This window comes from Protomyctophum bolini, assembly GCF_963924005.1.
Source record: "Protomyctophum bolini genome assembly, chromosome: 23".
Lineage (NCBI taxonomy): Eukaryota > Metazoa > Chordata > Actinopteri > Myctophiformes > Myctophidae > Protomyctophum > Protomyctophum bolini.
Window position 1 is genome coordinate 19,585,044 of NC_137884.1, and position 18,030 is coordinate 19,603,073.

At 39.4% G+C, this 18,030-nt stretch overlaps 1 protein-coding gene across 1 annotated transcript in view; it reads right to left on the reverse strand.

Annotated features, from left to right (window-relative positions):
• Positions 1–6,219: 6,219 nt before the first annotated feature.
• Positions 6,220–18,030, reverse strand: part of LOC308310980 (ankyrin repeat and BTB/POZ domain-containing protein 3-A-like) — a gene marked incomplete at its 3' end in the record, with an annotated part of 179,924 nt that continues 168,113 nt past the window's right edge. Inside the window, exons 11-19 of the mRNA XM_080757473.1 lie at positions 17,609–17,674; positions 15,141–15,206; positions 14,728–14,822; positions 11,747–11,812; positions 11,392–11,446; positions 9,672–9,737; positions 9,259–9,353; positions 6,613–6,678; positions 6,220–6,318 (exon numbers count right to left, since the gene is read on the reverse strand). Coding sequence (XP_080613599.1) covers positions 6,220–6,318; positions 6,613–6,678; positions 9,259–9,353; positions 9,672–9,737; positions 11,392–11,446; positions 11,747–11,812; positions 14,728–14,822; positions 15,141–15,206; positions 17,609–17,674 — 674 coding nt within the window. The remainder of the gene's footprint in view (positions 6,319–6,612; positions 6,679–9,258; positions 9,354–9,671; positions 9,738–11,391; positions 11,447–11,746; positions 11,813–14,727; positions 14,823–15,140; positions 15,207–17,608; positions 17,675–18,030) is intronic.

The window sequence follows — 18,030 nt, forward strand, 5'->3', positions numbered from 1 at the left end:
CCTTGGCGAGTACAGAATCCGCCGTGGCGACGACTCGCCACGACCTATTTTTTCCGCCATGGCGTATTCTTCATTTTCCGCCATGGCGAGTACAGAATCCGCCTTGGCGAGTACAGAATCCGCCGTGGCGAATCCGCCATTGTTTATTATTTTTTTGCGTGCCCTGGTGCCGTGGTGCAGTCCTAGTAGTAGAATTCTCGGAATTATTTCATCCTCTGCTAGCGTAACGGCTAGCGCTCTCGCCCCTATAGTCAAGGCACCGTGCAGACACAGGTTCGATTCTTGCAAAAAGCAAACTTTTTTTTTTTTTTAAGTTCTTTTTTTACCCGTACATACAGTGTGTGTGTGTGCGTGCGTGCGTATACAGTGTGCGTGCGTGTATGCGTGCGTATACAGTGTGTGTGTGTGTGTGCGTGCGTGCTTCATCGTATTTATTATTATTATTATTATTATTATTAATATGCAGGTAATAATAATAAATACGATGAAGCACGCACGCACGCACGCGCACACACACACTGTATACGCACGCATACACGCACGCACACTGTATACGCACACACGCACACACACGGTATGTACGGGTAAAAAAATTACTTTAAAAAAAAAATGTTTGCTTTTTGCAAGAATCGAACCTGTGTCTGCACGGTGCCTTGACTATAGGGGCGAGAGCGCTAGAGGGGATGGGGGGGGGGGGGTGAGTGACTCTCTCTCTCTCTCTCTCTCTTTCTTATAAACGTTGCGCGCACACACAAACATATAGACACACAGATCTCTGAATTATTTCATCCTCTGCTAGCGTAACGGCTAGCGCTCTCGCCCCTATAGTCAAGGCACCGTGCAGACACAGGTTCGATTCTTGCAAAAAGCAAACATTTTTTTTTTAAAGTAATTTTTTTACCCGTACATACCGTGTGTGTGCGTGTGTGCGTATACAGTGTGCGTGCGTGTATGCGTGCGTATACAGTGTGTGTGTGTGCGCGTGCGTGCGTGCGTGCTTCATCGTATTTATTATTATTACCTGCATATTAATAATAATAATAATAATAATAATAAATACGATGAAGCACGCACGCACACACACACACACACTGTATACGCACGCATACACGCACGCACACTGTATACGCACGCACGCACACACACACACTGTATGTACGGGTAAAAAAAGAACTTAAAAAAAAAAAATAGTTTGCTTTTTGCAAGAATCGAACCTGTGTCTGCACGGTGCCTTGACTATAGGGGCGAGAGCGCTAGCCGTTACGCTAGCAGAGGATGAAATAATTCCGAGAATTCTACTACTAGGACTGCACCACGGCACCAGGGCACGCAAAAAAAAAATAAACAATGGCGGATTCGCCACGGCGAATTCTGTACTCGCCAAGGCGGATTCTGTACTCGCCATGGCGGAAAATGAAGAATACGCCATGGCGGAAAAAATAGGTCGTGGCGAGTCGTCACCGCCACGAATTGATCTCGCTGTCTCTCGTGATCCCACCACCAGGATCTTTATTTATTGCCATTTATCTAAGTGTCTTGTTATAACTTATAAGTTGGAGCCAGTGTTGTGCAATATAGCTCGCCCATTGGCGGCATATCATTCTGTTTACATAAGGTATGTGAAAGTTCTGGTGCACTGTTGTGAATTCTGTATGGTTCCCCAAACAATAAATAGATTTTATTGTCATGTTGTTCTTGTTTTATTTTATTAAAAAGCATGTGATGAGAAACGAGGATAACTTTTTTTTTTCAAAATTACCAATTTCCGCAATTTCCGCAATTTTCAATTACCATTTCCGCAATTCCGCAATTTCTGCAATTACCATTTCCGCAATTTCCGCAATTACCATTTCCGCAATTCCGCAATTTCCGCAATTACCATTTCCGCAATTACAATTTCCGCAATTTCCGCAATTACGCTTTCCGCAATTACGCTTTCCGCAATTTCCGCAATTACGCTTTCCGCAATTTCCGCAATTACGCTTTCCGCAATTTCCGCAATTACGCTTTCCGCAATTTCCGCAATTTCGATTTCCGCAATTCCGCAATTTCCGCAATTCCGCAATTTACGTAATTTCCATTTCCGCAATTCCGCAATTCCCGAATTTTCCGCAATTCCACAATTTTGAAAAAAAAAGTTATCCACCATTTCCGCAATTTCCACAATTCCGCAATTTCCGCAATTACCATTTCCGCAATTTCCGAAGTTTCCGCAATTCCGCAATTTTGAAAAAAAAATTTATCCACCATTTCCGCAATTTCCGCAATTTCCATTTCCGCAATTCCGCAATTTCCGCAATTTCGATTTCCGCAATTCCGCATTTTCCGCAATTCCGCAATTTTGAAAAAAAAAGTTATCCACCAATTCCGCAATTTCCGTAATTTCCATTTCCGCAATTTCCGCAATTTACGTAATTTCCATTTCCGCAATTCCCGAATTTTCCGCAATTCCACAATTTTGAAAAAAAAAGTTATCCACCATTTCCGCAATTTCCGCAATGTCCGCAATTTCCGAATTTTCCGCAATTTTGAAAAAAAAAGTTATCCACCATTTCCGCAATTTCCATTTCCGCAATTCCGCAATTTCCGCAATTTCGATTTCCGCAATTCCGCATTTTCCGCAATTCCGCAATTTTGAAAAAAAAAGTTATCCACCAATTCCGCAATTTCCGTAATTTCCATTTCCGCAATTTCCGCAATTTCGATTTCCGCAATTTCCGCAATTCCACAATTTTGAAAAAAAAATTATCCATTTCCGCAATTTCCGCAATTCCGCAATTTCCGCAATTTCCGCAATTACAATTTCCGCAATTACCATTTCCGCAATTCCGCAATTTCCGCAATTACCATTTCCGCAATTTCCGCAATTACAATTTCCGCAATTTCCGCAATTACCATTTCCGCAATTTCTGCAATTTTCCGAAATTCCTCCGCAACACCGCAATTTTTCAAAAAACATGTGCTATAACCCATTTATTTTCCGCAATACTCTGCAATTAAAAAAAAATCAAAAAACATGGGATATAACCCATCGTTTTTTTTTAAACACTCCGCAATTTGATAATGTTTCCCATCCTTTCCGGTAAATACAACACATTGAGTAGGGCACTGCAGGGAGTTGAACCCCGTTCCGGTAAACCAGAAGTACCAGTACCAGTGCCTTAGCTTTTGTGTATTCAGAAAGAAAGTCAGGAGACAACACTATTCGTTTTATTTTTTGTCTTATAAATTATTTGATCGGCCCAAAATATTGTGTTCATTGTCATGATTCGTCACGATCCGAATTGGCTTTGTCCGCGGCGTAACCGTCTTTAAATAAATTATATTAAAAGTGCCGATGGGAGAATGCATGGGGCTTCCACTTCCTGGGCCACTCGCTTTTCTGAAAGGGGGCGGGACTGCGGTGCTCTATTGAAAAACAGCAGATCTACAAGCAATATCGAAGAACGATTGACATATAGAAGACATTTTTTTAGAATCTGATCTCAGGTCAGAATGGAAAACTGTCAGGATGTAGAAGACATTTTTTTTAATAGTATGCCGTACGATATGGGCTATAGCCTACGGTCCAAAATGATGAGAAACAAGGCTAACTTTTTTTTCCAAAATTTCAAAAAACATGGGCTATAACCCATCGTTTTTGTCATTTCGTAAAAAAAATTCAAATCTTCAAAAATGATGAAAAACTGCGCGCTATGGTATGCCGTACGATATGGGCTATAGCCCACGGTCCAAAATGATGAGAAACGAGGCTAACTTTTTTTCCCAAAATTTCAAAAAACATGGGCTATAACCCATCGTTTTTGTCATTTCGTCATTTTTTTCAAATCCTCAAAAATGATGAAAAACGGCGCGCTATAGTATGCCGTACGATATGGGCTATAGCCCACGGTCCAAAATGATGTGAAACGGGGCTAACTTTTTTTTTCAAAATTTCAAAAAACATGGGCTATAACCCATCGTTTTTGTCATTTCGTCATTTTTTTCAAATCCTCAAAAATGATGAAAAACGGCGTGCTATAGTATGCCGTACGATATGGGCTATAGCCCATGGTCCAAAAAGATGAGAAACGAGGATAACTTTTTTTTTCAAAATTTCAAAAAACATGGGCTATAACCCATCGTTTTTTTTCATTTTGTCATTTTTGTCAAACCGTCAAAAATGATGAAAAACGGCGTGCTATAGTATGCCGTACCATATGGGCTATAGCCCATGGTCCAAAAAGATGAGAAACGAGGATAACTTTTTTTTTCAAAATTTCTAAAAACATGGGCTATAACCCATCGTTTTTTTTCATTTTGTCATTTTTGTCAAATCGTCAAAAATGATGAAAAACGGCGTGCTATAGTATGCCGTACCATATGGGCTATAGCCCATGGTCCAAAATGATGAGAAACGAGGATAACTTTTTTTTTCAAAATTTCAAAAAACATGGGCTATAACCCATCGTTTTTTTCATTTTGTCATTTTTGTCAAATCGTCAAAAATGATGAAAAACGGCGTGCTATAGTATGCCGTACCATATGGGCTATAGCCCATGGTCCAAAAAGATGAGAAACGAGGATAACTTTTTTTTTCAAAATTTCAAAAAACATGGGCTATAACCCATCGTTTTTTTCATTTTGTCATTTTTGTCAAATCGTCAAAAATGATGAAAAACGGCGTGCTATAGTATGCCGTACCATATGGGCTATAGCCCATGGTCCAAAAAGATGAGAAACGAGGATAACTTTTTTTTTCAAAATTTCTAAAAACATGGGCTATAACCCATCGTTTTTTTTCATTTTGTCATTTTTGTCAAATCGTCAAAAATGATGAAAAACGGCGTGCTATAGTATGCCGTACCATATGGGCTATAGCCCATGGTCTAAAATGATGAGAAACGAGGATAACTTTTTTTTTCAAAATTTCAAAAAACATGGGCTATAACCCATCGTATTTTTCATTTTGTCATTTTTGTCAAATCGTCAAAAATTATGAAAAACGGCGTGCTATAGTATGCCGTACCATATGGGCTATAGCCCATCGTCCAAAATGATGAGAAACGAGGATAACTTTTTTTTTCAAAATTTCAAAAAACATGGGCTATAACCCATCGTATTTTTCATTTTGTCATTTTTGTCAAATCGTCAAAAATGATGAAAAACGGCGTGCTATAGTATGCCGTACCATATGGGCTATAGCCCATGGTCCAAAATGATGAGAAACGAGGATAACTTTTTTTTTCAAAATTTCAAAAAACATGGGCTATAACCCATCGTATTTTTCATTTTGTCATTTTTGTCAAATCGTCAAAAATGATGAAAAACGGCGTGCTATAGTATGCCGTACCATATGGGCTATAGCCCATGGTCCAAAATGATGAGAAACGAGGATAACTTTTTTTTTCAAAATTTCAAAAAACATGGGCTATAACCCATCGTTTTTTTTCATTTTGAGAAAGAAACAATATTAATAACCCCACAGTGCTAAAGGTAGCATATCAGTGGGTTAACGCTGCTTCTGATAGACACACGGACGACTACAAATTCACAGCCACCATTCTGGTCCGTTAGAACAGTCAACGGTGTACTGCAGCTGTCAATGCAATCCCTATATGAGGCGTCATAAACTACCGGAATTTCACAGATTACTGAGGCTGTAGCGATATTTGGGTGTTCTAATAAAAGTGTCCCATATGTTTGGTTTGTCCTTTTTTAATGTCACATACGGTACCTGTACCTGCCCCCTCAATATACAACGCACAATATACTCATTGTGTCAAAATGCTATCATCAGAAAATATAAAGTTGAAGTGGCCACATGTTACTGTATATACACCAAGGTCGCATCCCTTGAGGTTTTCAATACCCAGATACATTTGTGTTTGGTTATAGGCTAATTTATTTTTGGAAGATTATCCAAATAGCCTCTTGCAAGACTAATAGCAGTTGAGACGAATAGTCCATAATTTATTCTGACGCCTCCTCGAAAAGGCCTAGCTATCCTGACCCCATATCCATGATTTATACATTATGGATAATTAGTGTGCACACTCATTTGGAAACCTTTTTATTCAAATCAATTGATTTGAATTTGTATTCTTATTTTAAAAGTAGGCTAACTACAGTAAAATTCCAATGGATTGGCAAGTACACCGTTCTAACGGACCAGAAGTGGTGGCGCTCGTGTGTCTCTATTGGCTGTGCCATGTCATACAAGCTGCTGGTTGGCTGGTGTTACCTCCTGCTGGACATATGGTTGAGCCTGGTGGCAGAGATACTCTGGTTCCTCTTTCCGACCTTCATGACCCTGTAGGCCTCCTCTGATGATGTCACCTGCACCCACCGCAGGTCTGACACACACAGTCTCACAGTCACACACACACACACACACACACACACACACACGATTAGTGGTGGAAAAAGTACTGCACAGTGATACATTTGACTTAAACCGTTATTTGACTTTCAAACATGTTTGGGGTCATTTTAACCGGAGAGTTTTTAAGTTGCTTGATTCAGTATTTAGAGATTTGGCCAATAATGTTATCAGAGACACACACACACACACACACACACACACACACACCTACAAGCAGCAGCACTCACACGGTCGGTGACTTGTGTTACCTTTGACAAAGGAGTGTCCCTGTCCTGAGACAGCTGCAGAACCGTCCTCTTGGAAGCTGTAGGACACTGTAGGACGACAACAAAGACCAAACATTCAGAACACTGACTGGAAATACTTCAAATAGCATTGCTATTATGTTATGTTATTGCTATTATGTATATGATGTTCATTAATATTTGATACAGCCAGTTTCTGGAGAAAATGGAATTAATGTAGCCGCAAAAGCCTTGAAACTACATAAGGCAATGTCGCTGCTAATATACTTCACGCCCAGCAGTCAACACATTGCGTTCCTGAGATTCCTCGTTGACATAAGCTCAGCTGGTGGTGACTCAACTCGTACTAACCACAAAACATTAAATATCAATAAAAATAAACGTAATTAACATTCAGTTTATGTTGTGCGACAGGCAGATGCAGCCAACCGCCTACCCGGATATGTAGTCTCTGGGTTATTTGACTCGTTTCTAACGCTTATTTTGTTACTCTTTGGGTATATTTGTACATTTCCACCTTCAGTTGATGCTTCATATCCATATGAGTGAAAAGGCCGGGGTGATCAGTTTATTTTTCAAACGCAGTTCTTATATGAAGAGATCTAAAATCGTGCTATAGTATGCCGTACCATATGGGCTATAGCCCATGGTCCAAAATGATGAGAAACGAGGATAACTTTTATTTTCAAATTTTCAAAAAACATGGGCTATAACCCATCGTTTTTTTCATTTTGTCATTTTTGTCAAATCGTCAAAAATGATGAAAAACGGCGTGCTATAGTATGCCGTACCATATGGGCTATAGCCCATGGTCCAAAATGATGAGAAACGAGGATAACTTTTTTTTTCAAAATTTCAAAAAACATGGGCTATAACCCATCGTTTTTTTCATTTTGTCATTTTTGTCAAATCGTCAAAAATGATGAAAAACGGCGTGCTATAGTATGCCGTACCATATGGGCTATAGCCCATGGTCCAAAAAGATGAGAAACGAGGATAACTTTTTTTTCCAAAATTTCAAAAAACATGGGCTATAACCCATCGTTTTTTTTCATTTTGTCATTTTTGTCAAATCGTCAAAAATGATGAAAAACGGCGTGCTATAGTATGCCGTACCATATGGGCTATAGCCCATGGTCCAAAATGATGAGAAACGAGGATAACATTTTTTTTTCAAAATTTCTAAAAACATGGGCTATAACCCATCGTATTTGTCATTTTTGTCAAATCGTCAAAAATGATGAAAAACGGCGTGCTATAGTATGCCGTACCATATGGGCTATAGCCCATGGTCCAAAATGATGAGAAACGAGGATAACTTTTTTTTTCAAAATTTCAAAAAACATGGGCTATAACCCATCGTATTTTTCATTTTGTCATTTTTGTCAAATCGTCAAAAATGATGAAAAACGGCGTGCTATAGTATGCCGTACCATATGGGCTATAGCCCATGGTCCAAAATGATGAGAAACGAGGATAACTTATTTTTTCAAAATTTCAAAAAACATGGGCTATAACCCATCGTTTTTTTCATTTTGTCATTTTTGTCAAATCGTCAAAAATGATGAAAAACGGCGTGCTATAGTATGCCGTACCATATGGGCTATAGCCCATGGTCCAAAAAGATGAGAAACGAGGATAACTTTTTTTTTCAAAATTTCTAAAAACATGGGCTATAACCCATCGTTTTTTTCATTTTGTCATTTTTGTCAAATCGTCAAAAATTATGAAAAACGGCGTGCTATAGTATGCCGTACCATATGGGCTATAGCCCATGGTCCAAAAAGATGAGAAACGAGGATAACTTTTTTTTTCAAAATTTCAAAAAACATGGGCTATAACCCATCGTTTTTTTTTCATTTTGAGAAAGAAACAATATTAATAACCCCACAGTGCTAAAGGTAGCATATCAGTGGGTTAACGCTGCTTCTGATAGACACACGGACGACTACAAATTCACAGCCACCATTCTGGTCCGTTAGAACAGTCAACGGTGTACTGCAGCTGTCAATGCAATCCCTATATGAGGCGTCATAAACTACCGGAATTTCACAGATTACTGAGGCTGTAGCGATATTTGGGTGTTCTAATAAAAGTGTCCCATATGTTTGGTTTGTCCTTTTTTAATGTCACATACGGTACCTGTACCTGCCCCCTCAATATACAACGCACAATATACTCATTGTGTCAAAATGCTAGCATCAGAAAATATAAAGTTGAAGTGGCCACATGTTACTGTATATACACCAAGGTCGCATCCCTTGAGGTTTTCAATACCCAGATACATTTGTGTTTGGTTATAGGCTAATTTATTTTTGGAAGATTATCCAAATAGCCTCTTGCAAGACTAATAGCAGTTGAGACGAATAGTCCATAATTTATTCTGACGCCTCCTCGAAAAGGCCTAGCTATCCTGACCCCTTATCCATGATTTATACATTATGGATAATTAGTGTGCACACTCATTTGGAAACCTTTTTATTCAAATCAATTGATTTGAATTTGTATTCTTATTTTAAAAGTAGGCTAACTACAGTAAAATTCCAATGGATTGGCAAGTACACCGTTCTAACGGACCAGAAGTGGTGGCGCTCGTGTGTCTCTATTGGCTGTGCCATGTCATACAAGCTGCTGGTTGGCTGGTGTTACCTCCTGCTGGACATATGGTTGAGCCTGGTGGCAGAGATACTCTGGTTCCTCTTTCCGACCTTCATGACCCTGTAGGCCTCCTCTGATGATGTCACCTGCACCCACCGCAGGTCTGACACACACAGTCTCACAGTCTCAGTCTCACACACACACACACACACACACACACACACACGCACACGCACACGCGATTAGTGGTGGAAAAAGTACTGCACAGTGATACATTTGACTTAAACCGTTATTTGACTTTCAAACATGTTTGGGGTCATTTTAACCGGACAGTTTTTAAGTTGCTTGATTCAGTATTTAGTGATTTGGCCAATAATGTTATCAGAGACACACACACACACACACACACACACACACACACACCTACAAGCAGCAGCACTCACACGGTCGGTGACTTGTGTTACCTTTGACAAAGGAGTGTCCCTGTCCTGAGACAGCTGCAGAACCGTCCTCTTGGAAGCTGTAGGACACTGTAGGACGACAACAAAGACCAAACATTCAGAACACTGACTGGAAATACTTCAAATAGCATTGCTATTATGTTATGTTATTGCTATTATGTATATGATGTTCATTAATATTTGATACAGCCAGTTTCTGGAGAAAATGGAATTAATGTAGCCGCAAAAGCCTTGAAACTACATAAGGCAATGTCGCTGCTAATATACTTCACGCCCAGCAGTCAACACATTGCGTTCCTGAGATTCCTCGTTGACATAAGCTCAGCTGGTGGTGACTCAACTCGTACTAACCACGAAACATTAAATATCAATAAAAATAAACGTAATTAACATTCAGTTTATGTTGTGCGACAGGCAGATGCAGCCAACCGTCTACCCGGAAATGTAGTCTCTGGGTTATTTGACTCGTTTCTAACGCTTATTTTGTTACTCTTTGGGTATATTTGTACATTTCCACCTTCAGTTGATGCTTCATATCCATATGAGTGAAAAGGCTGGGGTGATCAGTTTATTTTTCAAACGCAGTTCTTATATGAAGAGATCTAAAATCGTGCTATAGTATGCCGTACCATATGGGCTATAGCCCATGGTCCAAAATGATGAGAAACGAGGATAACTTTTTTTTTCAAAATTTCAAAAAACATGGGCTATAACCCATCGTTTTTTTTCATTTTGTCATTTTTGTCAAATCGTCAAAAATGATGAAAAACGGCGTGCTATAGTATGCCGTACCATATGGGCTATAGCCCATGGTCCAAAATGATGAGAAACGAGGATAACTTTTTTTTTCAAAATTTCAAAAAACATGGGCTATAACCCATCGTTTTTTTTCATTTTGAGAAAGAAACAATATTAATAACCCCACAGTGCTAAAGGTAGCATATCAGTGGGTTAACGCTGCTTCTGATAGACACACGGACGACTACAAATTCACAGCCACCATTCTGGTCCGTTAGAACAGTCAACGGTGTACTGCAGCTGTCAATGCAATCCCTATATGAGGCGTCATAAACTACCGGAATTTCACAGATTACTGAGGCTGTAGCGATATTTGGGTGTTCTAATAAAAGTGTCCCATATGTTTGGTTTGTCCTTTTTTAATGTCACATACGGTACCTGTACCTGCCCCCTCAATATACAACGCACAATATACTCATTGTGTCAAAATGCTAGCATCAGAAAATATAAAGTTGAAGTGGCCACATGTTACTGTATATACACCAAGGTCGCATCCCTTGAGGTTTTCAATACCCAGATACATTTGTGTTTGGTTATAGGCTAATTTATTTTTGGAAGATTATCCAAATAGCCTCTTGCAAGACTAATAGCAGTTGAGACGAATAGTCCATAATTTATTCTGACGCCTCCTCGAAAAGGCCTAGCTATCCTGACCCCTTATCCATGATTTATACATTATGGATAATTAGTGTGCACACTCATTTGGAAACCTTTTTATTCAAATCAATTGATTTGAATTTGTATTCTTATTTTAAAAGTAGGCTAACTACAGTAAAATTCCAATGGATTGGCAAGTACACCGTTCTAACGGACCAGAAGTGGTGGCGCTCGTGTGTCTCTATTGGCTGTGCCATGTCATACAAGCTGCTGGTTGGCTGGTGTTACCTCCTGCTGGACATATGGTTGAGCCTGGTGGCAGAGATACTCTGGTTCCTCTTTCCGACCTTCATGACCCTGTAGGCCTCCTCTGATGATGTCACCTGCACCCACCGCAGGTCTGACACACACAGTCTCACAGTCACACACACACACACACACACACACACACACACACACACACGATTAGTGGTGGAAAAAGTACTGCACAGTGATACATTTGACTTAAACCGTTATTTGACTTTCAAACATGTTTGGGGTCATTTTAACCGGAGAGTTTTTAAGTTGCTTGATTCAGTATTTAGAGATTTGGCCAATAATGTTATCAGAGACACACACACACACACACACACACACACACACCTACAAGCAGCAGCACTCACACGGTCGGTGACTTGTGTTACCTTTGACAAAGGAGTGTCCCTGTCCTGAGACAGCTGCAGAACCGTCCTCTTGGAAGCTGTAGGACACTGTAGGACGACAACAAAGACCAAACATTCAGAACACTGACTGGAAATACTTCAAATAGCATTGCTATTATGTTATGTTATTGCTATTATGTATATGATGTTCATTAATATTTGATACAGCCAGTTTCTGGAGAAAATGGAATTAATGTAGCCGCAAAAGCCTTGAAACTACATAAGGCAATGTCGCTGCTAATATACTTCACGCCCAGCAGTCAACACATTGCGTTCCTGAGATTCCTCGTTGACATAAGCTCAGCTGGTGGTGACTCAACTCGTACTAACCACAAAACATTAAATATCAATAAAAATAAACGTAATTAACATTCAGTTTATGTTGTGCGACAGGCAGATGCAGCCAACCGCCTACCCGGATATGTAGTCTCTGGGTTATTTGACTCGTTTCTAACGCTTATTTTGTTACTCTTTGGGTATATTTGTACATTTCCACCTTCAGTTGATGCTTCATATCCATATGAGTGAAAAGGCCGGGGTGATCAGTTTATTTTTCAAACGCAGTTCTTATATGAAGAGATCTAAAATCGTGCTATAGTATGCCGTACCATATGGGCTATAGCCCATGGTCCAAAATGATGAGAAACGAGGATAACTTTTATTTTCAAATTTTCAAAAAACATGGGCTATAACCCATCGTTTTTTTCATTTTGTCATTTTTGTCAAATCGTCAAAAATGATGAAAAACGGCGTGCTATAGTATGCCGTACCATATGGGCTATAGCCCATGGTCCAAAAAGATGAGAAACGAGGATAACTTTTTTTTCCAAAATTTCAAAAAACATGGGCTATAACCCATCGTTTTTTTTCATTTTGTCATTTTTGTCAAATCGTCAAAAATGATGAAAAACGGCGTGCTATAGTATGCCGTACCATATGGGCTATAGCCCATGGTCCAAAATGATGAGAAACGAGGATAACTTTTTTTTTCAAAATTTCAAAAAAACATGGGCTATAACCCATCGTTTTTTTTCATTTTGTCATTTTTGTCAAATCGTCAAAAATGATGAAAAACGGCGTGCTATAGTATGCCGTACCATATGGGCTATAGCCCATGGTCCAAAATGATGAGAAACGAGGATAACTTTTTTTTTCAAAATTTCTAAAAACATGGGCTATAACCCATCGTTTTTTTTCATTTTGTCATTTTTGTCAAATCGTCAAAAATGATGAAAAACGGCGTGCTATAGTATGCCGTACCATATGGGCTATAGCCCATGGTCCAAAAAGATGAGAAACGAGGATAACTTTTTTTTTCAAAATTTCAAAAAACATGGGCTATAACCCATCGTTTTTTTTCATTTTGTCATTTTTGTCAAATCGTCAAAAATGATGAAAAACGGCGTGCTATAGTATGCCGTACCATATGGGCTATAGCCCATGGTCCAAAAAGATGAGAAACGAGGATAACTTCTTTTTTCAAAATGTCAAAAAACATGGGCTATAACCCATCGTTTTTTTTCATTTTGTCATTTTTGTCAAATCGTCAAAAATGATGAAAAACGGCGTGCTATAGTATGCCGTACCATATGGGCTATAGCCCATGGTCCAAAATGATGAGAAACGAGGATAACTTTTTTTTTCAAAATTTCAAAAAACATGGGCTATAACCCATCGTATTTTTCATTTTGTCATTTTTGTCAAATCGTCAAAAATGATGAAAAACGGCGTGCTATAGTATGCCGTACCATATGGGCTATAGCCCATGGTCCAAAATGATGAGAAACGAGGATAACTTATTTTTTCAAAATTTCAAAAAACATGGGCTATAACCCATCGTTTTTTTCATTTTGTCATTTTTGTCAAATCGTCAAAAATGATGAAAAACGGCGTGCTATAGTATGCCGTACCATATGGGCTATAGCCCATGGTCCAAAAAGATGAGAAACGAGGATAACTTTTTTTTTCAAAATTTCTAAAAACATGGGCTATAACCCATCGTTTTTTTCATTTTGTCATTTTTGTCAAATCGTCAAAAATTATGAAAAACGGCGTGCTATAGTATGCCGTACCATATGGGCTATAGCCCATGGTCCAAAAAGATGAGAAACGAGGATAACTTTTTTTTTCAAAATTTCAAAAAACATGGGCTATAACCCATCGTTTTTTTTCATTTTGAGAAAGAAACAATATTAATAACCCCACAGTGCTAAAGGTAGCATATCAGTGGGTTAACGCTGCTTCTGATAGACACACGGACGACTACAAATTCACAGCCACCATTCTGGTCCGTTAGAACAGTCAACGGTGTACTGCAGCTGTCAATGCAATCCCTATATGAGGCGTCATAAACTACCGGAATTTCACAGATTACTGAGGCTGTAGCGATATTTGGGTGTTCTAATAAAAGTGTCCCATATGTTTGGTTTGTCCTTTTTTAATGTCACATACGGTACCTGTACCTGCCCCCTCAATATACAACGCACAATATACTCATTGTGTCAAAATGCTAGCATCAGAAAATATAAAGTTGAAGTGGCCACATGTTACTGTATATACACCAAGGTCGCATCCCTTGAGGTTTTCAATACCCAGATACATTTGTGTTTGGTTATAGGCTAATTTATTTTTGGAAGATTATCCAAATAGCCTCTTGCAAGACTAATAGCAGTTGAGACGAATAGTCCATAATTTATTCTGACGCCTCCTCGAAAAGGCCTAGCTATCCTGACCCCTTATCCATGATTTATACATTATGGATAATTAGTGTGCACACTCATTTGGAAACCTTTTTATTCAAATCAATTGATTTGAATTTGTATTCTTATTTTAAAAGTAGGCTAACTACAGTAAAATTCCAATGGATTGGCAAGTACACCGTTCTAACGGACCAGAAGTGGTGGCGCTCGTGTGTCTCTATTGGCTGTGCCATGTCATACAAGCTGCTGGTTGGCTGGTGTTACCTCCTGCTGGACATATGGTTGAGCCTGGTGGCAGAGATACTCTGGTTCCTCTTTCCGACCTTCATGACCCTGTAGGCCTCCTCTGATGATGTCACCTGCACCCACCGCAGGTCTGACACACACAGTCTCACAGTCTCAGTCTCACACACACACACACACACACACACACACACACACACACGCACACGCGATTAGTGGTGGAAAAAGTACTGCACAGTGATACATTTGACTTAAACCGTTATTTGACTTTCAAACATGTTTGGGGTCATTTTAACCGGACAGTTTTTAAGTTGCTTGATTCAGTATTTAGTGATTTGGCCAATAATGTTATCAGAGACACACACACACACACACACACACACACACACACACCTACAAGCAGCAGCACTCACACGGTCGGTGACTTGTGTTACCTTTGACAAAGGAGTGTCCCTGTCCTGAGACAGCTGCAGAACCGTCCTCTTGGAAGCTGTAGGACACTGTAGGACGACAACAAAGACCAAACATTCAGAACACTGACTGGAAATACTTCAAATAGCATTGCTATTATGTTATGTTATTGCTATTATGTATATGATGTTCATTAATATTTGATACAGCCAGTTTCTGGAGAAAATGGAATTAATGTAGCCGCAAAAGCCTTGAAACTACATAAGGCAATGTCGCTGCTAATATACTTCACGCCCAGCAGTCAACACATTGCGTTCCTGAGATTCCTCGTTGACATAAGCTCAGCTGGTGGTGACTCAACTCGTACTAACCACGAAACATTAAATATCAATAAAAATAAACGTAATTAACATTCAGTTTATGTTGTGCGACAGGCAGATGCAGCCAACCGTCTACCCGGAAATGTAGTCTCTGGGTTATTTGACTCGTTTCTAACGCTTATTTTGTTACTCTTTGGGTATATTTGTACATTTCCACCTTCAGTTGATGCTTCATATCCATATGAGTGAAAAGGCTGGGGTGATCAGTTTATTTTTCAAACGCAGTTCTTATATGAAGAGATCTAAAATCGTGCTATAGTATGCCGTACCATATGGGCTATAGCCCATGGTCCAAAATGATGAGAAACGAGGATAACTTTTTTTTTCAAAATTTCAAAAAACATGGGCTATAACCCATCGTTTTTTTTCATTTTGTCATTTTTGTCAAATCGTCAAAAATGATGAAAAACGGCGTGCTATAGTATGCCGTACCATATGGGCTATAGCCCATGGTCCAAAAAGATGAGAAACGAGGATAACATTTTTTTTTCAAAATTTCTAAAAACATGGGCTATAATAACCCATCGTTTTTTTTCATTTTGTCATTTTTGTCAAATCGTCAAAAATGATGAAAAACGGCGTGCTATAGTATGCCGTACCATATGGGCTATAGCCCATGGTCCAAAATGATGAGAAACGAGGATAACTTTTTTTTTCAAAATTTCAAAAAACATGGGCTATAACCCATCGTATTTTTCATTTTGTCATTTTTGTCAAATCGTCAAAAATTATGAAAAACGGCGTGCTATAGTATGCCGTACCATATGGGCTATAGCCCATGGTCCAAAAAGATGAGAAACGAGGATAACTTTTTTTTTCAAAATTTCAAAAAACATGGGCTATAACCCATCGTTTTTTTTCATTTTGAGAAAGAAACAATATTAATAACCCCACAGTGCTAAAGGTAGCATATCAGTGGGTTAACGCTGCTTCTGATAGACACACGGACGACTACAAATTCACAGCCACCATTCTGGTCCGTTAGAACAGTCAACGGTGTACTGCAGCTGTCAATGCAATCCCTATATGAGGCGTCATAAACTACCGGAATTTCACAGATTACTGAGGCTGTAGCGATATTTGGGTGTTCTAATAAAAGTGTCCCATATGTTTGGTTTGTCCTTTTTTAATGTCACATACGGTACCTGTACCTGCCCCCTCAATATACAACGCACAATATACTCATTGTTTCAAAATGCTAGCATCAGAAAATATAAAGTTGAAGTGGCCACATGTTACTGTATATACACCAAGGTCGCATCCCTTGAGGTTTTCAATACCCAGATACATTTGTGTTTGGTTATAGGCTAATTTATTTTTGGAAGATTATCCAAATAGCCTCTTGCAAGACTAATAGCAGTTGAGACGAATAGTCCATAATTTATTCTGACGCCTCCTCGAAAAGGCCTAGCTATCCTGACCCCTTATCCATGATTTATACATTATGGATAATTAGTGTGCACACTCATTTGGAAACCTTTTTATTCAAATCAATTGATTTGAATTTGTATTCTTATTTTAAAAGTAGGCTAACTACAGTAAAATTCCAATGGATTGGCAAGTACACCGTTCTAACGGACCAGAAGTGGTGGCGCTCGTGTGTCTCTATTGGCTGTGCCATGTCATACAAGCTGCTGGTTGGCTGGTGTTACCTCCTGCTGGACATATGGTTGAGCCTGGTGGCAGAGATACTCTGGTTCCTCTTTCCGACCTTCATGACCCTGTAGGCCTCCTCTGATGATGTCACCTGCACCCACCGCAGGTCTGACACACACAGTCTCAGTCTCAGTCTCACTCACACACACACACACACACACACACACACACACACACACACACACACACACACACACACACACACACACACACACACACACACACACGCGATTAGTGGTGGAAAAAGTACTGCACAGTGATACATTTGACTTAAACCGTTATTTGACTTTCAAACATGTTTGGGGTCATTTTAACCGGACAGTTTTTAAGTTGCTTGATTCAGTATTTAGTGATTTGGCCAATAATGTTATCAGAGACACACACACACACACACACACACACACACACACACACCTACAAGCAGCAGCACTCACACGGTCGGTGACTTGTGTTACCTTTGACAAAGGAGTGTCCCTGTCCTGAGACAGCTGCAGAACCGTCCTCTTGGAAGCTGTAGGACACTGTAGGACGACAACAAAGACCAAACATTCAGAACACTGACTGGAAATACTTCAAATAGCATTGCTATTATGTTATGTTATTGCTATTATGTATATGATGTTCATTAATATTTGATACAGCCAGTTTCTGGAGAAAATGGAATTAATGTAGCCGCAAAAGCCTTGAAACTACATAAGGCAATGTCGCTGCTAATATACTTCACGCCCAGCAGTCAACACATTGCGTTCCTGAGATTCCTCGTTGACATAAGCTCAGCTGGTGGTGACTCAACTCGTACTAACCACGAAACATTAAATATCAATAAAAATAAACGTAATTAACATTCAGTTTATGTTGTGCGACAGGCAGATGCAGC